Source organism: Passer domesticus, chromosome 8, assembly GCF_036417665.1.
Source record: "Passer domesticus isolate bPasDom1 chromosome 8, bPasDom1.hap1, whole genome shotgun sequence".
NCBI lineage: Eukaryota > Metazoa > Chordata > Aves > Passeriformes > Passeridae > Passer > Passer domesticus.
The window spans coordinates 3,242,869-3,267,584 of record NC_087481.1 but is presented as its reverse complement, the minus strand read 5'-3'; the positions used below and the strand labels follow the sequence as shown (position 1 = coordinate 3,267,584).

At 53.1% G+C, this 24,716-nt stretch overlaps 1 protein-coding gene and 1 pseudogene across 1 annotated transcript; both read left to right on the top strand.

The window, feature by feature from the left end:
* The window catches only part of LOC135306092 (zinc finger protein 883-like), a 117,293-nt pseudogene that overhangs the window by 79,822 nt on the left and 12,755 nt on the right, over positions 1-24,716 (top strand).
* LOC135305657 (olfactory receptor 14J1-like) lies at positions 17,101-17,732 on the top strand. Its single transcript, XM_064429402.1, has one exon. It carries the CDS (start codon positions 17,101-17,103, stop codon positions 17,686-17,688), a length of 588 nt encoding a protein of 195 aa, XP_064285472.1. The 3' UTR covers positions 17,689-17,732.

Here is a 24,716-nt window from a genome sequence, read left to right as displayed (position 1 = left end):
ACTCTATTTGGATGGAGTGACTGACAATCAACCCAGATGTTTTCTGCATCAAAAAGTATTCAAGTCCTTTTGACTTGGCAATTTGACCATCTATGACGGCTGACCCATTTTCAGAGGTGATTTGGAGAAACATGAATCCGGACATGATTTCTCCAATTCTCTGTCATTTTAAGGTTTATCAGCTGTCGCAGACTCTGGGATAAGAGTTCAGTGTTATAGTGTTTAGTAATTTTCTGATTTTGTATGTATTGTTGATTGTGTATATTATCTAAATTGATTCCTAATTACTTTTATCTTAACATTTCTTTATGTAACATTACAAAATGAAACCAGGACCCATTCTTCACCTCCAGGATTTTGAGAAGATTCTTCAGTCCTGCAGGGATGTGGGATTTGTTTGTGTTTTAACAGGTGCCCTGTCTCAGCTTGAAAAGAAAACGGGGGAGCTCAGGGTATTGGAGTGGCTCTCTCCACCGCTACAGCAACAGAGAACTTTGAGACTGAAAATTGAAATGATTGCATCCCTCATAAAGAAAGGGCGTCTTAGAGCAATCCAAGTTACAGGAGCAGAGCCTTCCACAATACGATTGCCCATTAAAAAGGACACGCTTGACTGGTATTTGGTGAACTCTGGGGAGCTCCAGGAAGCCCTTTTAGGAGCTGGAGCTGTCGTGGAGACTGGGAAACTGCATCCTAGTCCCCTCCAGTGGATGACAGAATGGGACTGGATAACAAAGCCCATTCGGAGTCTGTCACCATTAAGGGGGGCTATCACGGCCTTTACGGACGCTGGTAAAAAGTCCAGGAGAGCAGCCGTGACATGGAAACAGCAAGGACAGTAGCGACAACATTTGTTAGATGCAGATGCCAGGGACAGTCTACAGACATTGGAACTTTTAGCTGTAGTATAGGCAATGATGAATTTAAAAGGTCCTTTGAATATTGTGACTGACTCCCTTTATGTAGCAGGAGTAGCTGCCAGGGTACTATACTGGGGGAGGGGATATCTTTGTGTTTCCTCTCCAACAGGACCCTTGTGGATCCCCGCGAAGTGGACTCGAGCTGTACCAGATGTTGAGGACTGTCGTGGCCTTGTCACCGGAGGACAAAGAGAGGGTGCACAACAAACTGACGCTGATATTGCGACCCTATTTGCAACGCCTCCAGCCCTACTCTAACGACGCGCGACGTGCCTGCGTTCATCTTCCTGACGATTGGATCGAGTGGTGTCAGGACCTTACGGTAGAAGTAAAAGCTCCTCAATCACAGCCATGCTTGGACTGTGGGGACAATAAATGCGCTGCATGGATCGCGCTAGACTGTAGAGGCTGTAATAAGGTGTTTTGGTTGGAGCAATCGACCGTTCGGCAAAACTGGTGCCCAAGCTGCCGATTCTCTTGGAACTTGGAGAACTTGTGGCAGCGAGCACTAAGGGAGTTTACAGGGCTTGATTTGGGAGGATCGTTAGGCTTATATGAAGCCCCGGAGCAAATTATTTTGGCATATGTTACTTAGCAACTTAAGACCTTGTGTGAGCGAGCTGAAACAGGTAGTAGTAGCCACACTTTTACCTGGAGGGGCAGCTAATAAGGCCATGAATTTGGCCAAGCAATTAGGCTGCTGGGCTAAAGATGAACTGAACGCCACCTCCCAGGTATTGGACATGCTGTCTCAAGATGTACAAAGTGTAAATCATGCAGTATTGCAGAATAGAACAGCAATTGATTTCTTGTTATTAGCTCAAGGCCATGGTTGTGAGGAATTTGAGGGTATGTGTTGTATGAATTTAACGGATCATTCTGTATCAATACATGCAAAAATTAAAGAGCTCCAGAAAGGGTTACACGCCCTGAAAGAGGATGATGGATTGGGATTAGAAGGATGGTTAAAGAGCCTGGGACTAGGCCCTTGGCTGAGAATAATGATCATGTATGCTATAGGGATATTAGGTGTCATAGTATTGTTAATGCTTGTATTACCATGCTTGCTTAATTGTATACAAAGAATGGTGAGTCAGATGATGGAAAGGGCTTGGAAAACAACACTTCTAGCCCAAAAAGAAAACGGGGGAAATGTTGAGAGCTTTGTAACAAGCTGGCTCCGAGCTAAAGCTCACAGTGAGATTAATTTGACCAAGATAAGGGATGAAGGGAGTTGCTATCCCAATTAAACTGTGTCCTTGGCCCACGGATGAAGTAATGCACAGACACAGGTGGTGGAGCAAATAGCCTGGGAAAGTGGAATAGTTATACTAAAAACAGCACGTAGTTAGCTGATAGCTAGTTAGCCAATGGTGAGCTGGGATTTTGCACTATGCCTGAGCTAATTAACAGGTGTATAATAATCGGTGATTCGGGAATAAAGACGAGACTTGTCGATCATCATCTGGTGAGCGAGTCTTCCTTCTCCATCATGGCAGTGCCGGGGCTGCAGCAGGGACAGGCCATGGGCACTGCTGGGGCAGCGCTGATGCCTCAGGCCAGGCCCTGGGGGCTCCAGGCTCCTTGCCCAGGCTCTCTCAAGAACACGGCCAGGCCAATGCTCAGCACAGAAAAGCCCCAGGGTGAGCAGCCCCAGGCTGGCCGTGGGCAGGCTGGGAGCAAACAGCATGGCTGGGGCTCTGCAAGGGCCCTGGGGGAGACAGGAAGGAGCAGCAGAGCAGGTGCTGATCCCTCAAGTCCTTTTCTGCCTGGCTGTTGTCCAGCCACTCTGTCCCCAGCCTGTAGTGCTGCACGGGTTGTTGTGGCCAAAGTGCAGGACCCGGCACTTGGTCTTGTTTAACCTCACCTTGCTGGATTTGGGCCCTGGATCCAGCCTGCCCAGGGCCCTGTGTAGAGCCCTCCTCTCCTCCAGCACATCCACACTCACACCCAGCTTGGTGTTATCTGCAAATTTGCTGATGCTGGACTCAATCCCCTCATCCAGACCAACAATGCAGATACTGAAATCCATGCTGGCTGGCTCTGATGCCTCGGCCATCCTGTGGGTGCCCTGTGATGGCACTCAAGGTGATCTGTTCCATAACCTTGCTGGGCACCCAGGTCAGGCTGACAGGCCTGGAGTTCCCCAGATCCTCCTTCCAGCCCTTCTTGGGGATGGGCTCACATTGGCACCTCCACTCCTCTGGGACCTCCCTGCTGATGGTAGGGAGGTACCAGCCAGGACTGATGGTAAATGATGGAGAGCAACTTGGGGAGATCATCCACCAGCTCTCTCATCCCCCTACGATGGAACCCATCTGATCCCAGAGACACCTGTGAGCACCTGAGTGGCTCAGCAGGTCCCCAGCTGCTTCCTCCTGGATTCCAGGGGGCTGTTCTGCTCCCTGTGCCCATCTACCAGCTCAGGAGAACACTTGTCCTGAGGATGGCCTGTCTTATTGTTGAAAACTGAGGCAAAGAAGGGGTGAAGTACCTCACCCTTTTCCTCATCTTTTTTAACCATATCCCCCACAATAAGAAAAGCAGATTGTCCTTAGCCCTCTTTTTTCCATTAATGTACTTATAAAAACATATTTATTATCCTTCACAGAACTATCCAAGTTAAGTCGTAACTGAGCTTTCACCTCTCTAATTTTCTATCTGCACAACCTAACAACATCCTTAAACATTTCTTGATTTACCTGCCTCTATGTCCAAAGGTGATGCACCCTCTTTTTAACCCCTAAATTCCTGCAAAAGCTCCATGCCCAGCCAAGCCAGTCATTTCTTCCTCTGGGTCATCTTTCTGCAAAAAGGAACAGCCTACTCTTGCTCCATCAAGGTTTCTTTACTGAAGTGTGTCCATCCTTCCTGGAACCCTTTGTTTTAAGGGCTGTTTCCCTTAAAAGAATCAGTACATGATTTGGTACTCCCCAAATCTGCATCCTCAATAGGCCAAAGTCTGCCCTTAAAAGTCCAGTGTAGAAGATTTATTGATGCCCCTCCTCCTTTCATGGAATATTTTAAAACTCAATATTTTCACGGTTCACTGTGCCCTAAACAGCCTCTGACCAGCACTTCTCCCACCAGCCCTTCTCTGTTCATGAGCAGCAGGAGACAGAGCTTTCCTTGGGAGTGGGAATTGCAGGAAACATCCCCAAAGTGCAGCTTGGAAGGTTCAGCCTGGAGCTGAGGAGAAAGCAAAGTCCCTGCCAGGGTGGAATTGTGGTGCTCGAGGTGTGGCAGCGTGAGGCTGGGCCATGGCCGGCTCTGTGTGCCAGGAGCCGGCAGCGCTGGGTGCAGGGAGCGCAGGGAGGGCACAGAAACGCTGGCTGAGAAATGCTGGGGCACAGCGAGAGGGGCGAGTGCAGCCGGCCAGGGCACAGGAGCAGCACGCACAGGGGGCACAGCCTGCAGGACAGATGGCCGAGGGCTGGGCAGGGCTGGCAGGGCCACAGGCACCCAGGCCTTTGTGCCCTGGGCTCGGGCAGCGTCTCTGGAGGCCCCACAGCAGGAACTTTCCTGGCAGGGGCTGCACTTTGGCTCTCCCTCGGCCTCCCTGGCCAGGCTGGCAGGGGCTGCAGGTTGATGGCATTTGTCCTTGCTGCCCCTGACATCCCCCTGCCCCACAGAGAGCCCCGAGCCACCTGTGAGGGACAGGCCCTGCTGGCCCAGGCTGGGCTCAGGCCTTGGCCTTTCTGCTTCCCCCAGCCAGCCCAGGCCTTGCTCAGCATTGCAGTTCCCTGCCCAGAGCCTTGGGCTCCCTGCACTCCTGGCCTCAAGGATCTGCTCTCACCAGTCCCTGGGGAGCCTTTGGCACTCCCTGCCCTCACTGGGGCCCAGCCATGCTCCAAGGCACTTGGAGTTTTGCTGCTGACTCCTTGAGCAGCTTCTTCATCCTTCTCTCAGTGCCTGAGGCTCCTGGACCCAGCCCCAAATCCACCATGGGGATCGTCAAAACACAGAAAGCTCTTGAGGGCTCTTTCTTCAGTGCTCTTCATGTGTCCATGGCTTGTGCAGCTGATTGGAGTCAGTGTAGAGTTCCTTTATGGATGAAAGATTTCAAAGTGCACCTCATTAATTTTTTTTTCTTTAATCAAGTATTTTTTTATGTTCCAGTTCAGAGAAGAGCTGATAGAAGCATTCCCCAGCAGATCTTGATGTTGAATGTCTCCTTAGGAGGTCTGGGTATGTAGAAGAATGAGCCCCTTGAGGGCTGACCCTGTTTGGACCAGCTGCTCCTCACCCCCAGCCTCACCACGTCTGGGATGCGTGGCTCCTCCCTCTGGGCAGAGCACCTCACAGTGGGATGATGTAATTTTTATCAGTCCTGCAGTGACACTCAATGGCCCATTAACAAAAGATATCTCCCTGGAGGGAGGATTGATTTGTTGAAGAGATAAAGAAAACTGCCCAATTAACAGAAAATAACTGCCCTACCTCTGACAGATGGTAAATACAATACACACATTATCTCTCAATCCAGAACAACAGGATTTCAAATTTTGGAATTTAACTTAACATTGCTCAAATCTGACAATAATGAATCTTAACTTTGCTTAGTGTTATCAACCCGGAATTTGGATTAAATTAAACATTACAGAATCAAAAATTAATATCCTTAAAAGTTATAACAAAATTTAACTTATTCTGATGCTATTAATGGAAAAAAAGGCACTGAAAAGTTGAACAATCTGGGATTGAAATAACAGCATGATAGATTTACTGGATTTACTGGAGGGATTAAAAGGATGTAATGAGTGTGTCATGATTTCATGTAATTTAGTTTTTAGAGAAGCCCATGGTAGCCACAAATTTTATGCAAGCATAAATTTACTAAGACCTTTTAAAGTGCAGTTTTACTAAAAGAAACAACAATGTGGAATTCGGCAATCTGCCCAGCAAACCAGCAGCTTCTTGAAATTGTATTTAGTGTCATTCCAGATGGTCAATTTACCAGCATTTCTGTTAAAGAACCTCCAGCCAGTGCCGTGGTAGAGCTGCGCCGGGGGCTCGGGGGAACCGCGCCGGGAGCAGCCGAGCCACGCACCCCAAACTGCCTGCGGTTCCTCCTCCTGCCCCAGAGCCTGTGAATGTGCCTCCGTGCCAGAGGGAAGGGGCAGGAGATCCCCCAGTGCATACCCAGCAGGACGGCATTGGCACTGGGGTTGTCCTGCAGCCAGGGGCCATGCTAGGCTGGGAGATGGAGCAGGAGAGAGGGGGAAAGGGGCCCTGACTTCCTCCTCACCTGCCTGAGTGTCTCGGGGCATCTTTCTCTTCCCTGCAGCCTTCTCCTCCACTGGGCCAAGGTTTGGTAATGGGAAATCCTGCTTTGGGGAAAAACCAGGGATGAGCACAGTGTGTCTGAAGGTCCTCTGCCCAAGTCCATCTCTAGAAGTCACCTGGTGTCCATAAAAACCTTCAAAAAGCAGAAGTGATTTAAAAAAAAAAAAAAAAGGCACCAGGAGTGTCCCATTTCCAGTCTCATCCCTCTGGGTCTCTGGTGGTGCCTCCTGTCATGGCTGCTGAGGATCCCCGGCCTCCCCAGGGATGAGAAGGTCAGAGCACCCCCCCAGCCTTAAGCACCCTCAGCGGTGAGAGGGACACAGAGCCCCTGGTCCCTAACCCTGCACAAGCATTCCCTGAGGCCAGCAGGATGGAGAGACACCAGAGCAACCACCAGGGCAAGGGGACAGAGACCCCTGAGCATCACCTGGGCTGAGAGGGACAGAGACTGCCCCAAGCACCCCTTGGCATGGGGGTGAGCACCCCACTTCCTGGGCTGAGAATAATGGAGACCCACTGGGGAATGGCCTGGGGTGACAGGGACAGGGACAACCCTCCCAAGCCCCTCCCAAGCATGGCCCAGGGCGAGAGGCGCAAAGACCCCTTCAGCATCCCCTGGGCACTGGACAAAATAAACTTGGCAGAAATTAAATTTAACGCTGCATAAATCACTTGGATGAAGATTTGATTTTCTCACAAGTCACATGAGAGGAAAAAACAAATAAATCCCAAAGATTAATAAACCAACAATAGAAGGAATTCTGTGGCAATTCCAAGTTTCATCAGTTCCTGTACAGCCCCAGCTCAGCTGCTGGCAGTTTCCCAAAAAAGAAAAGTGGAAATGTGGCCCAATACAGATTATTAAAAGGAAGGGAAAGCACTGTGGAGCTGTCATGAGTGTGACAGGGACGAAGAGAATAATGATTCTCACATTTGGCAAAGTCCCCAAGCCTCTGAATTTGGGAGTTATTTGGGAATTTAGCTCCTTGAGCTGGGCACTTCTAGCAGCATTGTGTTCCACATCTTGAGGTGAATGAACCTTGTCAGCCTCTCTGGTATCATTTGCTCACATTCCTCCAGTGATTTGAACAAACGTTTCAAAGATGGACAACAATATATTTTCTTTATACTGGCCACCCACAACAGCCATTTTCCTCATCAGTTCTCCCACAAGTTGCTCAGAGGAATTTGCATCCAAGTTTCCAAGAGGTTCTCTGGAAAGAAAGAGCCCTCCTCCCACAGAGGAGGGAACCATGCTGTTGTCAAGGTCAGAGAACAGTGCCTGAACTCACTGTGCCAAAATACTGTACACAATCTGGTTAAGAAAATTGTTAGAGAGATGCCTCTGCCCCAGTTAAGGTGCTAAGGAGACCAAATGCAAAGTGGATTTTATTGAACAGTCAATGTGAGGTAGAGAGAGATGGAATAAAAGAGAAAAAAGGGAGAGGGCAAGAGAGTGACAGGGACAGAGACCTCCCCTGGGGTGCAGCAAGCGTGACATTGTCCCCTGTGTGTGTGACCTTCTCAGGGTGAGGGTTTTACACCTGAGCCAGTTTGGATAGGGGGGGTGGTTTTCACACCCCTAGCAGGGATTACCCCACTGTTTCAGGTTACAGTGTAAGATGTAACCAAATGCATGTTTTCCATCACCACCTTTAAAAACTGTTATAAATGGGCGGGGCAGTGTTCTTTATCTCTTCCATGACTCAGCCCTGATAACGCCCTCCAGGAGCTATCTTCTGTGAATGGGCCATTGAGTATCCCTGCAGGACTGGTAAAATGACATCATCCCATTGTGGGATGCTCCGCCCAGGGGGAGGAGCCAACCATTCCTAGCTGCATATAAGCGGAGGCTTCTGACACCAGGAGCACCTTGGCTACTGGATTGCCAGAGGACAAGAGCTCCATAGGCACCACTGGACCTTCAGAGGAAGACCAGACCCTTCTACAGGATCACTGCTTTCACAGAATCACTTTCATCACTGCAACAGGATTGCAGCCACCATTTAATGGGACTGCTACCAGCACCCTAACCAACAGGGTGTCAGGTTATATCCTGACTCTGTCAGTTTAAGGCAGTGTTTCTGTATCATTGCCTTGATCTTAATTTTCTTGTTAAATTGTAATTCTGGCTTAAAATCTCCCCCTGGTTTGACCTCAAACCAGTACAAAACTCAATGCACTCATCTCTTGTTTTCCTCCCAAAACAGAATTTTACATCCCAAACCCACTGCCAGATGGAGGAGAAGGCTGCGAGGAAGAGGAAGATGCCCCGAGACACTCAGGCAGGTGAGGAGGAAGTCAGGGCCCCTTTCCTTATCTCTCCTGCTCCATCTCCCTGCGCAGCACAGCCCAAGGCTGCAGGACAGCCCCACTGCCAATGCCGTCCTGCCAGGGATGCACTGGGAGGATTTCCTTCCCCTCCCCTCTGGCATGGAGGCAAATCCCATCCTCTCCTTGCCCTGCCTTCCTCAGACAAGCTGAGAATAGAGACCAGGGAGGACAAATCCCCATGGCAGAACCTCATGGAAGAGGCAGATTTGAGCGGCTCCATGGCACAGGAATCTAACAAGGAGGAAAATTCCCTGAGATCCCGCAGGAGGAGGGGCTTCAAACCCAGCCCAGGGTGCTCTGAGGAGGAAAGACCCACCCTGTGCCAGGAAGGTGGACAGAGCTTCAGCCAGGGTTTGGAGCTGGTGGTCCATGAGCAGCTTCCTGATGGGGAGAAGCCCTACAAGTGCTTGGAGTGTGGGAAGAGCTTCAGGCAGAGCAACACCCTGATCAGCCACCAGATGATCCACACTGGGGAATGGCCCTACGAGTGTGGGGAATGTGGGAAGGGCTTCAGCTGCAGCTCAAAACTTGTCAGGCATCAACGCATCCACACTGGGGAGAGGCCCTACGAGTGTCCTGAGTGCCAGAAGAGGTTTCACACCAGCTCAAATCTCCTCTGCCACCAGCGGATTCACACAGATGAGAGGCCCTTCCACTGTTCTGACTGTGGGAAGAGCTTCAAGTACAACTCCTACCTCATGAAGCACCAGCGCATCCACACTGGGGAGAAGCCCTACCAGTGTCCCCAGTGTGGGAAGAGGTTTCACATGAGCTCCAATCTCCTCCAGCACCAGCGGATTCACACGGATGAGAGGTCCTTCCGCTGCTCTGACTGCGGGAAGGGCTTCAACCGCAACTCCCACCTTGTCACCCACCAGCGTATCCACACTGGGGAGAGGCCCTACGAGTGTCCCCAGTGTGGGAAGAGCTTCAGACAGAGCTCTCATTTGAGCAGACACCAACACAGTCACCAGTAAGGGAAGACATGCAAATGCTGCAACTGCAGGAAGAGCTTTGGGCACTGCTCCAACTTCATCCCCCACGGGAGAACCACGTTTGGAAGAGCCCTGGTGATACGTGTTCACTGTGATCCATGCTGGGAAGACACCTGTTCGTTTTCCTGCCCCTGCCAATGACATGATGTGAGCCTGAAGAACATGAGGGTCTGGCCAGGGCTGTGTCATTACATTCACTCCAACCTCAGGTCATTGGCAGGGGCAGGAAAGGGACTCTCTCTCTCTATCTCCTCCTGAGGAGAAGGGTGTCCTTTGCAGGCAGGAGGAAATTATGGCTGGGAAAACACAGTCAGTTGTGTTGTAGTTTTCCCTTTTTTATAACCCTTCTGTTGTCAATATTGTTTCTGTTCCTGTTTGTTCTTTATCTCGTTGCTGTTCCAAATAAATTGTTCTTATCCCAGCCTGGGATCTTTGCCTTTTGTGCTTTCCATGGGAGGTGGGAGGGCAGCGAGCGGCAGCGTGGTTGTAGCAGGAGCAGGACATTGGGGAATCCCGTTCCTAAACCCCAGCCTGTGGAAACCGAGCATCCCAGCTGGTCCCAGCCCTGCTGGCCATGGCAACAGCCTTGGGAGCGGGTCTCTGGCTGGGGCTGTGGGAACCTCTTCCCTCTGGTGCCCAGGGACAGGACTGGAGGGAACGGCTGCCGCTGAGTCGGGGCAGGCTCAGCTTGGATCTCAGGAAAAGGTTTTTCCCCAGAGGCTGCTGGGGCACTGCCCAGGCTCCCCAGGGAAGGCTCCCAGCTCCAGGGCTCTCTGAGCTCCAGCAGCGTTTGGCCAGCACTGCCAGGCCCAGGCTGGCATTGTTGGGGTGTCCTGTGCAGGGCCAGCAGTTGGACTCCAGGATCCTGATGGGTCCCTCCCAGCTCAGCCAGATCTGTGGATCTGGGATCCCATGACTCTGGGGATGGGGCTGCCAATGGTGTCCATGGCAACCACCCCTGGCATGGGGACTGCATGGAGCTGCCAAGGGACTGAGCATGGCAACAGGGGTCTGGGGATGGTTGCCATGGAAACTGACCGTAGCAACAGGGGGCTGAGGATGGTTGCCTGCTAAGGATCAGATTTGTCACAGGCCCTCAGAGGGGTTCCATGAGGACTTTCCAAGAGTCTCCAGGCTGTTCAAGAGCTGGAATGTCACAGGCAGAGACAGGGGCTCCATGGACACCTCCCAGGGGTTTCTGGGGATGGTAAAGAGCCCTGTGGTCAGAGGCAGTCACAGCCATTCCATGGTGACATCCCAGGGCACCTTGGGCTGCAAAGGCACCGATTTGTCACAGGCACTCACAGGGGCTCCACGGTGACATCCCAGGAGTCCCCAGGCTGCCAAAGAGCCGGGATGTCCCAGACACTCACAGGGGTTCCTGTCATGGGTACAGCAGGAGCTTCAGGCAAAGTTTATTGGAGAAGCTCCTGTTAGGTCACGAGTTGCAGAAAGGATCCCAAATAGCCCCCAGAGATCCCCAAATGTCACTGTGGAGTCAGAGATGACACAGACTCAGGTCAGAAGGCTGAGAGCTAAAAGCCCCCGGTTTATTCAATCCTCTTCTTTTATACCTTGGTTTGCTACAAGTGGACCTCATTGGTCATTTAATCAACACATTTTACATGATTGGCTAATGAAGAAAACACCTTCCATTAAACAACTTTTTGGAAAAAAACCAACTTATTCCAAACACCACCTGTGGATAGTTTCCAATTCTTTCTCTCCAGCTCCCTAAAAGTTCCCAGACCAATTCATGGGAAAGCTTATCTTACTTTCTCTGTCTCTGACCACACTGTCATATCCACATCCAAATACTCCCAAGAACCTCCAGGCTTTCTAAACTTCTTCCATGAGAGGAACTGTGGAGCAGCTGGTTCCAATTGCACCCCAGAATTTTCAAGCATTCCTGTGTAAAGAATTATAAAGGTGGAATTAACCTTTATACAATTTGGTCCACAGGATTAAAGATGGGATACCATATATAAATATTTATATAAAATCTATTATGGTAATGATTAGACAAAATTTTCTTAATGAGAAATATTTACACGAAGATATAAGAGCTGTAACATATTATATAAAGCTCTAGGAAGTGATTTCAAAGCAACTGTGCTAAAGCAAAACCAGTTTTTAAGCAGAGATTTGTGTCACTCCCCCAGACCAATGACCGTGGGCAAATCCCTTTGACTCAGCCTGGAGCACTGACCTTGAGGGGCGTCCCCACTGCAGGGAGGAATCTCCACAACTCCCAAAAAGGGAAATGTCAGGAGACACTGCTGTTAAAATTTGGGACAGGGCTTTTCTAGTCAGATGTGCCCAGGGTGGGCCAGCTCAGCAGCTCTGCAGAAGCTCTCAGTGCTGTCCCTTGGTTGTTCCTTTCTCTGGGAATTATTCCATCCCTGCCACAGTTTCCTCTCCCTCTCAGGATGTCAGATTTGGGATGGAGAAATCTGGTTTCACCCGAAAAGCAGCGTGACCCCCTCATTCATTTCCCACTGGGGCTTTGCAAACAGGGCCTTGCTGGAGTTGTTGGAGCCCATTGCAGGCAGAGCCTCCTGCTCCAGCAGGAACTGTCTTTCCTGTGCCATCAGCAGGGCAGGTCCTGCTGCAGGAAAAGCCCCAGGCCAGCCCCAGCACAGGGAAGGGCTCGGGCACAAGGGCAGAGTGCCGTGCTGGGAGCTGTGCCAGGCAGAGCCTGAGGCACCAAAGGCACCTTGGCAGCAGCAGCTGCTTGCAGGCCATGGCCAGAAGCCTCCCTTGGCAGCCCGGCCTGGTGGCCAGCACTGCAGAGCTGCTGCCTCAGGGCTCATTTCTGCCTGGGCTCTGAAAAGCCACTTCTGCTCCAGGAGCCTGCCTGGGAAGCCATTGGCCCCTGCACCTTGGGGACAAGATATGAATGACAAAACTCTTCATGCCAGCAGAGACAGGGCAGGGGCAGAGGAAAGGGGAGAGCCAGGCCCAGGGCACAGGGCTGCCATGGTGATGGCTGTGAGGTCACTGCCCCTGCAGCAGCCTGGCTGCCCTCAGCAGACATTCTGGCCAGAAGCGTTGTGATGGCACCCAGCACATCAGAGAACCCACACAACAGGAATTCTGTCCTTGGGGATGAATGGGTTTCACTGGGTCAGGCTGCACAAAGGTCCTGCTCTTGGACAATTCCTGTGATGGGGAATCCAACTGTGGAAGAACACAGTTGTAGTTTCATGCACTCTCCTCATTGTAAAATATTTCCTCCTTCTAACAAATGTAAATCCACCCTCATTCAGTTCACAGATATTGAGCCTTGTTCTGTCACTGCAAGATTTGGGAGAAAATAATTTTGACCACTGTTTTCATTTTCACAGACCTTGGAGAGGACCCAAAAACCTCTCAAGATGAGGTTTGGAGGCCTCATCCCATAACCAGCAGTGAGAGGCGGCAGACTCTGGGCTCAGTGGTGTGGAGACTGAGGACAGAATACGAGTAGCCGGGGAGGGATTAAAGGGTGGTTTCACACATCTCGGAGTTTTTCTTTATTGTATAAAACAACCAGAGAAAGAGATAATGGCACCAAGGGCAGCTGGGGAAGCCCAGACTGGACACCAGGAGAAAGGAATTTTCCTCCTGGGCAGGGCTGTGGTGCAATACATCCCCCAGAAGGAGCCTGGAGCAGCCCAAGGCTTTGTGTGGGCAGGCAGAGGCAGGCAGGAGGCAGAGCTGTCAGCAAAGGAAGAGGCCAGCCAGGTGGGGCAGCCAGGGGATGACGACAGCCTGCAGGGACAGAGGCACAGGGCAGGGACACCGTAGGACAGCCTGGGCTGCACAGGGCACAGGGATGGGCGGCAGCTGCAAGGCCCTGACAGAGCCAACTTGGGCAGCACTTTGGCCATGGCTGCTGGCCCCGGGCCTGAGGCCACGAGGGGACAAGTGACCCTTGCAGGCCTGGGGCCTCATTGCCTCCTTGTCCCTGCTCAGCAGCCTGGCAGGGGCCGCCCCATGGTGCTGCCCTTGGCATTGCACATCCCCACATGCCAGTGCCCATCCCGGGAAGAGCCCTGAGCAAGGAGGGAGGGACAGGATCTGCCTGGCCAGGGGCTGGGGCTCAGGCCTTGGCCCTTTGCATTCCTGAAACACATCCAGGTTTACTCAGCACCAGAGGCACCTTTCCCTTCCTTGTCTGAAGCTGTCATCACTGCCTCCAGTGTTCTGCTCTAACTGGAACCTGGGGACACTTTCACATGAGTTATGTCCCTCAGTGGACCCCATTTAAACTACAAGAAATGTCTATGTTTCAGCTTAACTTGGAGTTCTTGAGAAGCTTTTTGAGCACACGCCAAGGGACTGAGTCTGATGCAAAGAGCACCAAAGCCCCAGAGGGTGATTAAAGTCCTGGTGCTGTGTCTGTGCTGCTGAGCTGGGCCGGGCTCCTGGCCCAGAGGCAGCTCCTGCCAAGGGCAGTGCTGCAGAGAGACAGCTCTGGCCAGGAGCAGCTCCTGTGCACAGCCCAGCAGGGCTGGGGCACTGCCAGGGCAGCTCAGGGACACCAGCAGGGCACAGCCAGAGCTGACAGGGGCTCAGCACTGGCAGGGGCTGGGGGATGTCCCAGAGGGGGCTGTGTCACAGCGGCACCTCTGTGGCTGTGTCCTAGAGGCACAGAGCAGCTGTGATGTCAGCAAGGGGCTGTGTGACAGCACAGAGTGGGCTGTGTGAGGTCACAGGTTGGGCTATGACATCACAAAGTTTGTTGTGTGAGGTCACTGAGCAGCTACAGCATCATAGAGGAGACTGTGTGACAACACAGAGCAGGCTGTGACATCATGGCATGGCTGTATGACATCATAGAGGAGACTGAGGTCAAAGTGTGTGCTGTGACATTACAGAGTGGTAGCATGACATCACAGAGAGGGTTTTGTGACATCACTGAGGGGGTTGTGACATCACAGAGCTGTCTGTGACATCATGGAGTAGGGTATGAGGCCATAGAGCAGATCCGGACGTAACAGCTGGTGGCTCTGTGACATCAGCGAGTGGGTTGTGACATCACTAGGTGGCTGTGCAACATCATAGAGAAGACTGTGACATCACAGAACAGACTGTGACATCCCAAAGCAACTTTCTGACATCACAGAGTCTTCTGTGGCATCACAATGCAGCTGCATGACATTCCAGGGTGACATCCCAGAATTGGCTCTGTGACAAAACAAGGGTGCTGTATGATATCCCAGAGTGGGCTGTGACATCACAGGTGGCTGTGTTATATCATAGGGTGCTCTGTGACATCATAGGATGCTGTATGAGATCACAGGTGGCTGCGTGACATCCGAGGGGCTGTGTGACATCACAGGGTGGCTGCTTGTCCCTGCTCAGCAGCCTGGCCGGGGCCGCCCCATGGTGCTGCCCTTGGCATTGCACATCCCCACATGCCAGTGTCCATCCCGGGAAGAGCCCTGAGCAATGAGGGAGGGACAGGATCTGCCTTGCCAGGGGCTGGGGCTCAGGCCTTGGCCCTTTGCATTCCTGAAACACATCCAGGTTTGCTCAGCACCAGAGACACCTTTGCCTTGCTTGTCCCCACCTGTCATCACTGCCTCCAGTCTTCTGCTCTACCTGGAACCTGGGGACACTTTCTCAGTCGTGTCCCTCAGTGGGACCCATTAAAACTTCAAGAAACTTTGGAGTTTCAATTTAACTTTGAGTTCTGAAGAAGTCTTTTGAAGGCTCTCTCAGGGACTGAGTCTGATGTAAACAACACCCAAGTCCCAAGAGGGTCATTAAAGTCTTTGTTCTGTGTCTGTGCTGCTGAGCTTTAAAGGAACAGCTCTTCCCAGGACAAGCTCCTCTCCCAGCCCAGCAGGGCTGAGCGCTCTGCCTGCAGGCACTGAGGAGACAGGAGCCAGGCAGAGACAGGCTGAGGAAGTCATTGAGCTGAAACTTCACTTGGGGAAAGATCTTCACAGCCCTCCACATGGTGAGTCAGTGGATGGAGGGCAATGTCCCCTGTGCTCCTGGAGGGATCTCCTGAAGCCAGCACACCCCACAGCCTGGGGGATGTGCCAGGAGGACTCTCCCAATTTCTCTGTGGCAGGGGAGCAGGAGGAGGAGGAGGATGTGCTGTAGAGCAGGGCTGCCCTGGGCACCCTCAGAGGGACAGGGCAGGATGGCTCCTGCTGCCAGGGACGGCTGCAGGGGGTGAAGCTGGGGCTGCAGCCAGGACTGCCCAGGGCTGTCCTGCAGAGCAGGTCCTGCAGCCCTCAGGGCTCTTGGCCAGCCCAGGGGATGTGCCACCTGCCAGGGGCAGCTCTCAGCCTGCCTGGCAGCTCCCCATGGACACTGCAGGGGAGAAGTTGGAGGTGGAAGGAGCGACCCCCATCAGGGCAGATTCCTCCTGCTGTGGAGATGGTGCTGCATGGCCAGGGCTACTCTCAGCTTTCTCCTAAAGGGAAGGGGCTGTCAGCTTTGGCTGTGTCACTGAGACTCCTGCACTGTCAGCCTGGGCATGAGCAGATGTGCCTCAGATCTCCCTCAGAAAGTGCCTCCTCAGCCTCCTCTCCCTACAGACAGCAGCAGCAGCACCTTGGCTTGCAGCATCTCTGTTTGTCTGCCCTGTCCTTAGGGCCCTGCTGCCAGGGAGATGCCCCTGGGCAGTGCCCTGTGCTGGGAGGGGTCTGCAGGGCAGAGCTGAGTTCCCAGGGCTGGGCTGGGCTCTGGCAGGGACAAGGCTCGGGTAGAGGGAAACAGCTCCGAATAGGCACAACTGCAGGCAGCAGACAGACAGACCAACCTTTGGCATCCCTCCCTGTCCAGCTGCACAGGGAAAGAGAGAAGGGTTTGGAGAGATTGATTTTGAAACTGGAGTGTTCAAAAAGGCCACGTTATTTTTAAGTACACTTTGAACTTTGTCCATCCTGTACTAGAGGCAGGTGAAATGAACAAAGGACACCTGTGTGGGACCAGCAGGTTTGACTGCTCTGGGGCACAGGGAGCCCTGTTTTCCCTCTGGGCTCCCCAGTGTTCAGGCTGAGAGCAGTGCTAAGAACAAGACATCAGCCCCTTCCAGAAAACACGTAGTTACTTAGCAGCCAAACCTAAATTTAAAAAAAAAAGTAAATGAAATTTCCCCAAAGAAAGAGAAGCAATTTTGAGTGATTGTGTAAGAAATTAGCAGAGGATTGACTCAAGGTACTTTGTCCAGATTATCAATGTTGTCTTTGAATAGCTCACAATACCCAGAGTGAAGAAATGTCCAACAGCAGCTCCATCAGGCACTTCCTCCTGCTGGCATTGGCAGACACGCGGCAGCTGCAGCTCCTGCACTTCTGCCTCTTGCTGGGCATCTCCCTGGCTGCCCTCCTGGCCAACGGCCTCATCATCAGCGCCGTAGCCTGCGGCCACCACCTGCACACGCCCATGTTCTTCTTCCTGCTCAACCTGGCCCTCAGCGACCTGGGCTCCATCTGCACCACTGTCCCCAAAGCCATGCACAATTCCCTCTGGGACACCACCACCATCTCCTACACAGGATGTGCTGTACAGGTTTTTTTTTTGTGTTCTTCATCTCAGCAGAGTATTTCCTCCTGACCATCATGTGCTACGACCGTTACGTGTCCATCTGCAAACCCCTGCACTACGGGACCCTCCTGGGCAGCAGAGCTTGTGCCCACATGGCAGCAGCTGCCTGGGCCAGTGCCTTTCTCTATTCATTGCTGCACACAGCCAATACATTTTCTCTGCCCCTGTGCCATGGCAATGCCCTGGGCCAGTTCTTCTGTGAAATCCCCCAGATTCTCAAACTCTCCTGCTCACACTCCTACTTCAGGGAACTTGGGCTCATTGTGTTCAGTGCCTCCTTATTATTTGGCTGTTTTGTGTTCATTGTTTTCTCCTATGTGCAGATCTTCAGGGCTGTGCTGAGGATCCCCTCTGAGCAGGGCCGGCACAAAGCCTTTTCCACCTGCCTCCCTCACCTGGCCGTGGTCTCCCTGTTCATCAGCACAGTCATGTTTGCCTACCTGAAACCCCCCTCCGTGTCCTCTCCGTCCCTGGATCTGGCCCTGTCAGTTCTGTACTCAGTTGTGACTCCAGCCCTGAACCCCCTCATCTACAGCCTGAGGAACCAGGAGCTCAAGGCTGCAGTGTGGAGACTGATGACTGGATGCTTTCAGAAACATTAAACTGCTCATCAATTTTGGGAAATCTTTTGTAATAAAGGTTGTCTTTGATACTTCTTGTTGGTTTGGTTGTGTTTCATTTTTTTTTCCCTTTGTTTTAGTTTTTTCATATTGTCTACAAAGTAGGGTCATTGTTTGTGCCATTTCTCATTTTGTTTCTCTACACATTCACCGTGGCCGCAGACTGTGTCACTGAGGGGGTGTTTTCTCAGTGGCTTTAAAGGAATGAAAGGATCTCCCAGCAAAGTTTTCTGCAGAGATGCCCTTTTGTTGCCTTCTATGGAGCTGCAGCAGCAATGTCTGTGTGCAGAGCTGGGGCAGATCAGTGCTGGCCCAGCAGCTGTGCCCAGCAGCAGCAGCAGCAGCACTTGGTATTGCCAGTGCTGCTGCCGTGGCCCTGCCCCGCTGCCCTGGTGGCCCTGGTGTTGCTGCAGGGCCTGAGTGCTCTCGGGGCCGGGCACAGTCCTGGGGGTGGCAGTGCCGGGGCTGCAGCAGGGACAGGCCATGGGCACTGCTGGGGCAGCGCTGACGCCTCAGGCCAGGCCCTGGGGGCTGCAGGCTCCTTGCCCAGGCTCTCTCAAGAACACGGCCAGGCCAGTGCTCAGCACAGAAAAGCCCCAGGGTGAGCAGCCCCAGGCTGGCCGTGGGCAGGCTGGGGCAAACAGCATGGCTGGGGCTCTGCAAGGGCCCTGGGGGAGACGGGAAGGAGCAGCAGAGCAGGGGCTGATCCATCCCCAGTGTGCTGCACAACCCAGGGCAGCGTCCCAGAGCGTCCTGATGGAGCTGCCAACAACATCCCCCCTCTGCAGCCCTGGCCTCTCCCCCAGATCACAGAGGTGCCGCATCCTTGCAGGCACAGCCACGGCAGCACTGGCTCAGGAGCCCCTGTTTGCATTGCACAGAGCAGGCAGGAGCACCCCCATGCTGTTGCTGTGGGGACATGAACCTGAGGCAGCACAAATGCCATCAGCCCCTGGGGCCAGCAAGGGCTGGGGGACACCAGGGAAACCACTCAGCTTTGTCCTGGCCTCTGCAGTCAGCCAGAAAGTTTGTTCCCATCAGCTGGGAGTTTCCTGTGCCACTGCAGATGCTGTTGCTCAGAGCCAGGGCTGCCTGGCAGCCACCCCCTAACTGCCCTGAGTATTTCCTTGGTTTCACCTTTGCGTTCTTTACTCTTCCTTGGTCTAGATTTCTTCCTATTGTCCACTGCTGTTCCCTCCCCTGCAAACAGCCCATCCCTGTTTGCCCTTTCCTCTCTGGCCCCACTCCCCATTGCAGTTCCTGACTTGGCACCATGGGAACATCCCCTGGGGAGCAGGATCATCCTCCAAGTGCTGCAGGAATTGTCTGCAGGCTCCTGCAGTGCCTGGTGCTGCTCCCTTGCCAGAGGCACCCCAGGCCAGGGGGGCACATCTGGGCTGCTGTGTCTGCCTGTGGGGCTCCCTGTTCTGGGCAATGAGGAGGAGCTGCAGAGGCTCTGCAGGACTGACAGGATGGGCTTTGGGGCTGGCAGGAGAAGCTGAGGCACCTGGGCTGCTGGAGCTTCTGAAGAGGAGGCCCAGGGCTCATCCTGCAACTGCTTCAAGGGTGGTTTCAGAGAATCCCAGAACCAGCAAGGCTGGAAAAGACCTTGGAGATCATCAAGTCCAAACTGTGCCCTGACACCACCTTGTCTCCCCCGGGCCTCCTCTTCTCCAGGATAAACAACTCCAGCTCCCTCAGCCACTCCTCACAGGACTTGTGTTCCAGACCCCTCACCAGCCTTGTTGCCCTTCTCTGGACATGCTCCAGCCCCTCCATGTCCTTCCTAAATTGGGGGGCCCAAAACTTGACACAGCACTCGAGGTGCTGCCCAGCCAGTGCTGAGAACAGGGGAAGAATCACTGCCCTGCTCCTGCTGGCCACACCATTTCTGATCCAGGCCAGGAGCCATTGTCCTTCTTGGCCACCTGGGCACACTGCTGCCTCATGTCCAGCCTGCTGTCCATCAGTCCCTGCAGGTCCCTTTCTGCCTGGCTGCTGTCCAGCCACTCTGTCCCCAGCCTGTAGTGCTGCACGGGTTGTTGTGGCCAAAGTGCAGGACCTGGCACTTGGTCTTGTTCAACCTCACCTTGCTCAATTTGTTCCCTGGATCCAGCCTGTCCAGGTCCCTGTGCAGAGCCCTCCTACCCTCCAGCACATCCACACTCACACCCAGCTTGGTGTCATCTGCAAATTTGCTGATGCTGGACTCAATCCCCTCATGCAGATCATTAGTGCAGATGTTGAAATCCATGCTGGCTGGCTCTGATCCCTCAGCCATCCTGTGGGTGCCCTGTGATGGCACTCAGGGTGATCTGCTCCATAACCTTGCCAGGCACCCAGGTCAGGCTGACAGGCCTGGAGTTCCCCAGATCCTCCTTCCAGCCCTTCTTGGGGATGGGCTCACATTGGCACCTCCACTCCTCTGGGACCTCCCTGCTGATCCAGGACTGATGGTAAATGATGGAGAGCAGCTTGGGGAGCTCATCCACCAGCTCCCTTAAGCCCCTAGGGTGGATCCCATCTGCTCCCAGAGACACCTGTGAGCACCTGAGTGGCTCAGCATGTCCTCAGCTGCTTCCTTCTGGATTCCAGGGGGCTGTTCTGCTGCCTGTGCCCATCTATCAGTGTGCCCTACTTGTCCTGAGGGCAACCTGTCCTAATATTGAACATTGAGAAAAACAAGGTGTTAAGTAGCTCAGCCTTTTCCTTATATTTAGTTATTTTATTCTCCACTGCGTCCAATAAAACGTAGGGGTTCTCCTTATCCCTCCTTTTCCCATTAATTTTTAATTTTTTTTTTTTTAATAGAAGCCACCATGTGAAGTTCTAACTGAGTTATCACCGCTCCACTTTTCTTTCTGTGTAACCTAACATCATCTTTGGAAACTTCCTGAGTTTTAAGTAATTTTTTCCCATGAGTCCCCACAAAAGCTCCATGGGCAGCCAGGACAGTAATTTTTCTCACCAGCTCATCTTTTGCCATACACTGTCCAGCCTGCTCCTTTCTTCTTAAGATTATTTTCTTGAAATGACTCTCTCCTTCCTGGACCCTATTGTTTTTAAGGGCTGTTTCCCTTTAAAAGATCAGTACCTGATTCGGTACTCCCCAAATCAGCATCCTAAACAGGCCAAAGTCTGCCCTTCCTAATTTTAGTGCAGAAGTTTTGTTGCTGCCCCTCCTGCTTACCCAGAATATTGAAAACTTGATTATTTCATGGTCACTGTGCCCCAGGCAACCTCTGACCCCCACATCTGCCACCAGCCCTTCTCTGTTTGTGAAAAGCAGGAGACAGAGCTTTCCTTGGCCTATGGAGTGTTACCAGAAATTTGGCAAAACAGAAAACTCCATAACCCCAATGTAGCATTAAGAAGCAGCATTCTTTATTCAGACGGATGCACAGGGGATAGCTCCTCCCAAAGCTGTGCATGCTGAGTACAGGAAAGTTTCTGTTTCTTTTCTGTATTTTGCACACATATTCATTGATTGTCCTGGTCTAAGCACTCATATGATAATCATTTCCCAGAATCATTAAAATATTTCCCTTCCCCTTTAGCCATGCATTCTTCTGTCCTGGGGGTCTCCTTGGTGGTCCCTGGTGGTCTGGACCCCAATGTTCCAGTGGGCCTGGCTGAGCTGGCAGGACACTGAGGCTGGTGAACTTCCAGTTCCCCTTCTCACACAATGGGCATTGTGTGCTTTCCATAGGGCTGGGGTTTTGGAGAACAAGCTCCAGGTGTGAGCTCACCTGGTGTAGACAATTGATCATCTGGGAACATGAGGTCACAGAGTGGGCTATGACATCACAGAGTAGGGTATGTGAGGTCATCGAGCAGCTATGACATCATAGACTGCCTCTGTACACATCACAAAGCCCGCTGTGACGTGACAAAAAGAGGTCTGACATCATAGAGCAGACTATGACATCACAGAGTTGGCTGTGATGTCACCAACCAGCTGTGTGACATTAGAGAATGGGCTATGACCCCACAGAGCAGGCTGTGACATCCCAGCAGGGCTGTGTGAGGTCACTGCGTTGGTCACTCTGCCCCAGCTCCTCCTCACAGTTTCTCCCAACAACTCCAATGCTGTTCATGCCCAGCGGGGTCCCTGTCCCCCGGTGTCCCCCCGCTCCATCTGGAGCCACAGATTCCACCAAAGGATGTTCCACAGGATCCACCCCAGGCTCTTCACCAAGGGGCCTGGTGGGAGACAAAATGGGTGGAAGGGGAAAGAGGACAGATCAGGCAGGACGGGAGGAGATGAAATGAGTCAGGCTGGTTTCAGCATTTCCTCAACACCAAAAGCAGCCTGACCACCCTTCTCCATCCACCACTGACAGCTTTGCAAATCAGGAATTGTTGGAGCTGTTTTGTCCCCACTCCAGGACAAGCATCCTGATACAAGAATTAATTGTGTTTATATCTATCACAGAACCACGTTTCTCTGAAATTATTTTTAATATGGAAATCACTTGTGGATGGTGGACTCATCAGACTCTGCTGGGACGTTGCACATAGCTCAGGGAAGAGTGTGATTGTCATTAAATCGTGTCCTGTTCAACTATGGTCTGTTGTCCATGAAGAGAAACTTTCTGTGCCTCTGAGTCTCACCAGTTCCTGACCCCCAAAGGACACAAACCTGATGAGTTCTGGTTCCCACTCCAGTGGTGCCACTTGAACCTCCCTCCATAGCCAGAGCAGAGTTCCCTTGTCCCAGGAAGTCCCTGGCAATGCAGGGATGAAGGAAACAGGACAGGCTGTGGGGATCAGGGGCACAGCATGGCCAGGGATTTGGGGTGGTGTGAGCTCAGGGCAGGACCCGGCCCTTGGCCTTGGTGAACCTCATCCAATTGTCCTGGGCCCATGGCTCCAGCCTGTCCAGATCCCTCTGTAGAGCTTCTCGCCCTCCAGCACAGCCACACTCCCACCCAGCTTGGGCTCACCTGGGAACTGACTGAGGGTGCCCTCGATGGCCTTGTCCAGATCAGCAATAAAGAGATTGAACTGACCTGGCCCCAATTCTGAGCGCTGGGAACACCCCTGGATGGGACTCCATTCCTCAGCTGCGCTGAGTGCCAGGGGTTGGATGAGGGAAATGGTGGGGAGGGGGTAGGGACAAAGTCTGATTTATTGTCAGCCATGAAGGGTCTCGATTTTCATATCTGTTCAGATTGCATTAGGATGTGCTGGGGGTCAGTATAACCTGGGGAGTGCTGATATCAATCTATAAACAGGAAAAGAAAACAGGACAAAACATTTCCCCCTTCATTGTTTTCAATTTAGTTTATTCGCTTTGAATATAGCCCTGAAATCTGCATAATCAACCACAGAAGAATTGAAACTTAGATGATTCTCAGAGTCTTTTCTTGGTTGGGTGTTTTGAACAAATATTTATGAGTTTTGCCACTGAATTCCTGCACTGAAGAACTGAAGAAAGAAGAGGCCTCAGGTGCAGTAAAATTCATCAGGAACCCCCAAGTGGCTGAGGATCCATCCCATTCAGAGCAGCAATGAACAGAAATGGGCACAGCTTTGTGGCTGCCCCAGCTTCGGGATGGGCCCTGGGCCTGGAGCAGGAGCAGCTCTTGAGGGCCCCAAGGCCGGGGCTCTTGAGCTGCCCTGGGCACATGGGATGGCAGCAGGGGCTGCAGAGCTCTCAGCACCTGAGCCAGAGGGGAGCAGGGCAGGCAGGGAGCCTCCTTTGGCCTTGGCCCAGCACCTTCCGCCATGGCTGGGGCTGAGTCCTGTGTGAGCTGCAGCTGCTGCTGTGCCCTTGGCAGGGGCTGAGGCCGTGGGGCCAGTGGCCAGAGCAGCCTGGCCTGAGCAGAGCTGTGGGGCCAGAGCCGGCTGGGCTGGGCTGGGGAGAGGCCCTTGGTGCTGCCCAGAGCTCAGGGCAGCTGGCAGAGCTTGCAGGGAGCTGGGCTGGGCTCAGAGAGCCTGCCCCAGAAAGCATCAGTGTCCATCTCAGCCTGGCTGAGCGTGCAGGGGCAGGACTCAGGCCAGGCCTTGTGGGGCAGGGCCAGCGTCTGTGCAAGGCATTGAAAAGAGGCAAGTGCCCCAGAGAGGAGGCTGCTCTGTGCCCTTGGGGGCATGGACAGAGCAGGGAGGGGGCCCAGGACATTTGTCAGTGCCAGCCTCTGTGCCCAGCCCTTGGCAGCCCTGGCTGCTGAGCCCAGCTTTGGCCTGGGCTGAGTTTGGCTGTGGCCCAGCTCCATCCTCCTGCGGGGCTCAGGGCCTGTTCCCGGCCATGGCCAGCCCTGGCCGGCCTCTCTGCTGGCCCAGAGGCCGGCAGAGCCCGGGGCAGGGCTGTCTGTGCAGGCCCACAGGTGCCAGGGGCTGTGCAGGAGCTGGCAGAGGCTGCCCAGCAGGGAGGCCATGGGGCACAGAGCCCCAAGGCTGCTGTGGGCACCACGGCACAGGGGCCGTTCCCAGCCACAATGCTCCTGGCCTGGGCTGGGCATGCACAGGGTCTGGGCCACCATGGCTGGGCCAGCACAGGGCCACCAAGGGGCCACGCACCCACTGCCGGGGCTGACAGCAAGGCCAGGCACACACAAGCAATTGCTGAGCATGGCCTGCGCTGGCCAGGCCTGACTGTGCCACAGGCAGAGCTCAGCTGCCCTTGGGGGCTGCAGGAACAGTCAGGAGACCAAAGAGCCTCCATGGCTGTGCTGGAGACCCAGGCTGGAGCAGGGAAATGCAGGGCTGCTGCGGGATGGGGAGGGCATTGAATTCCAGCACACACCTCAGCTCTCTGATGATCCCGGCACCATGCTGGGCCCTGTTTCAGACTGGAGCAGAGCAGATGTTGATGGCACAGGAGCCCTGTGGGGCTGTCAGGGACAATCTGCAGCTTGCAAGGTGCTCTGCTCTCCCTCAGGTGCTCTTGGAGGGATGCAATCCCAGCTGGACACCTCGGGGCACAAGTGGCACTGCCTGTTTATGGGTACACAGCTGATGTCTGCCTGGAAAGGGGCACAGGTTTTAATATTTGTACATTTCATAAT

Coding starts and splice junctions, on each gene's coding strand:
- LOC135305657 (XM_064429402.1), top strand. CDS start 17,101: ATGTGCTACGACCGTTACGTGTCCATCTGCAAACCCCTGCACTACGGG.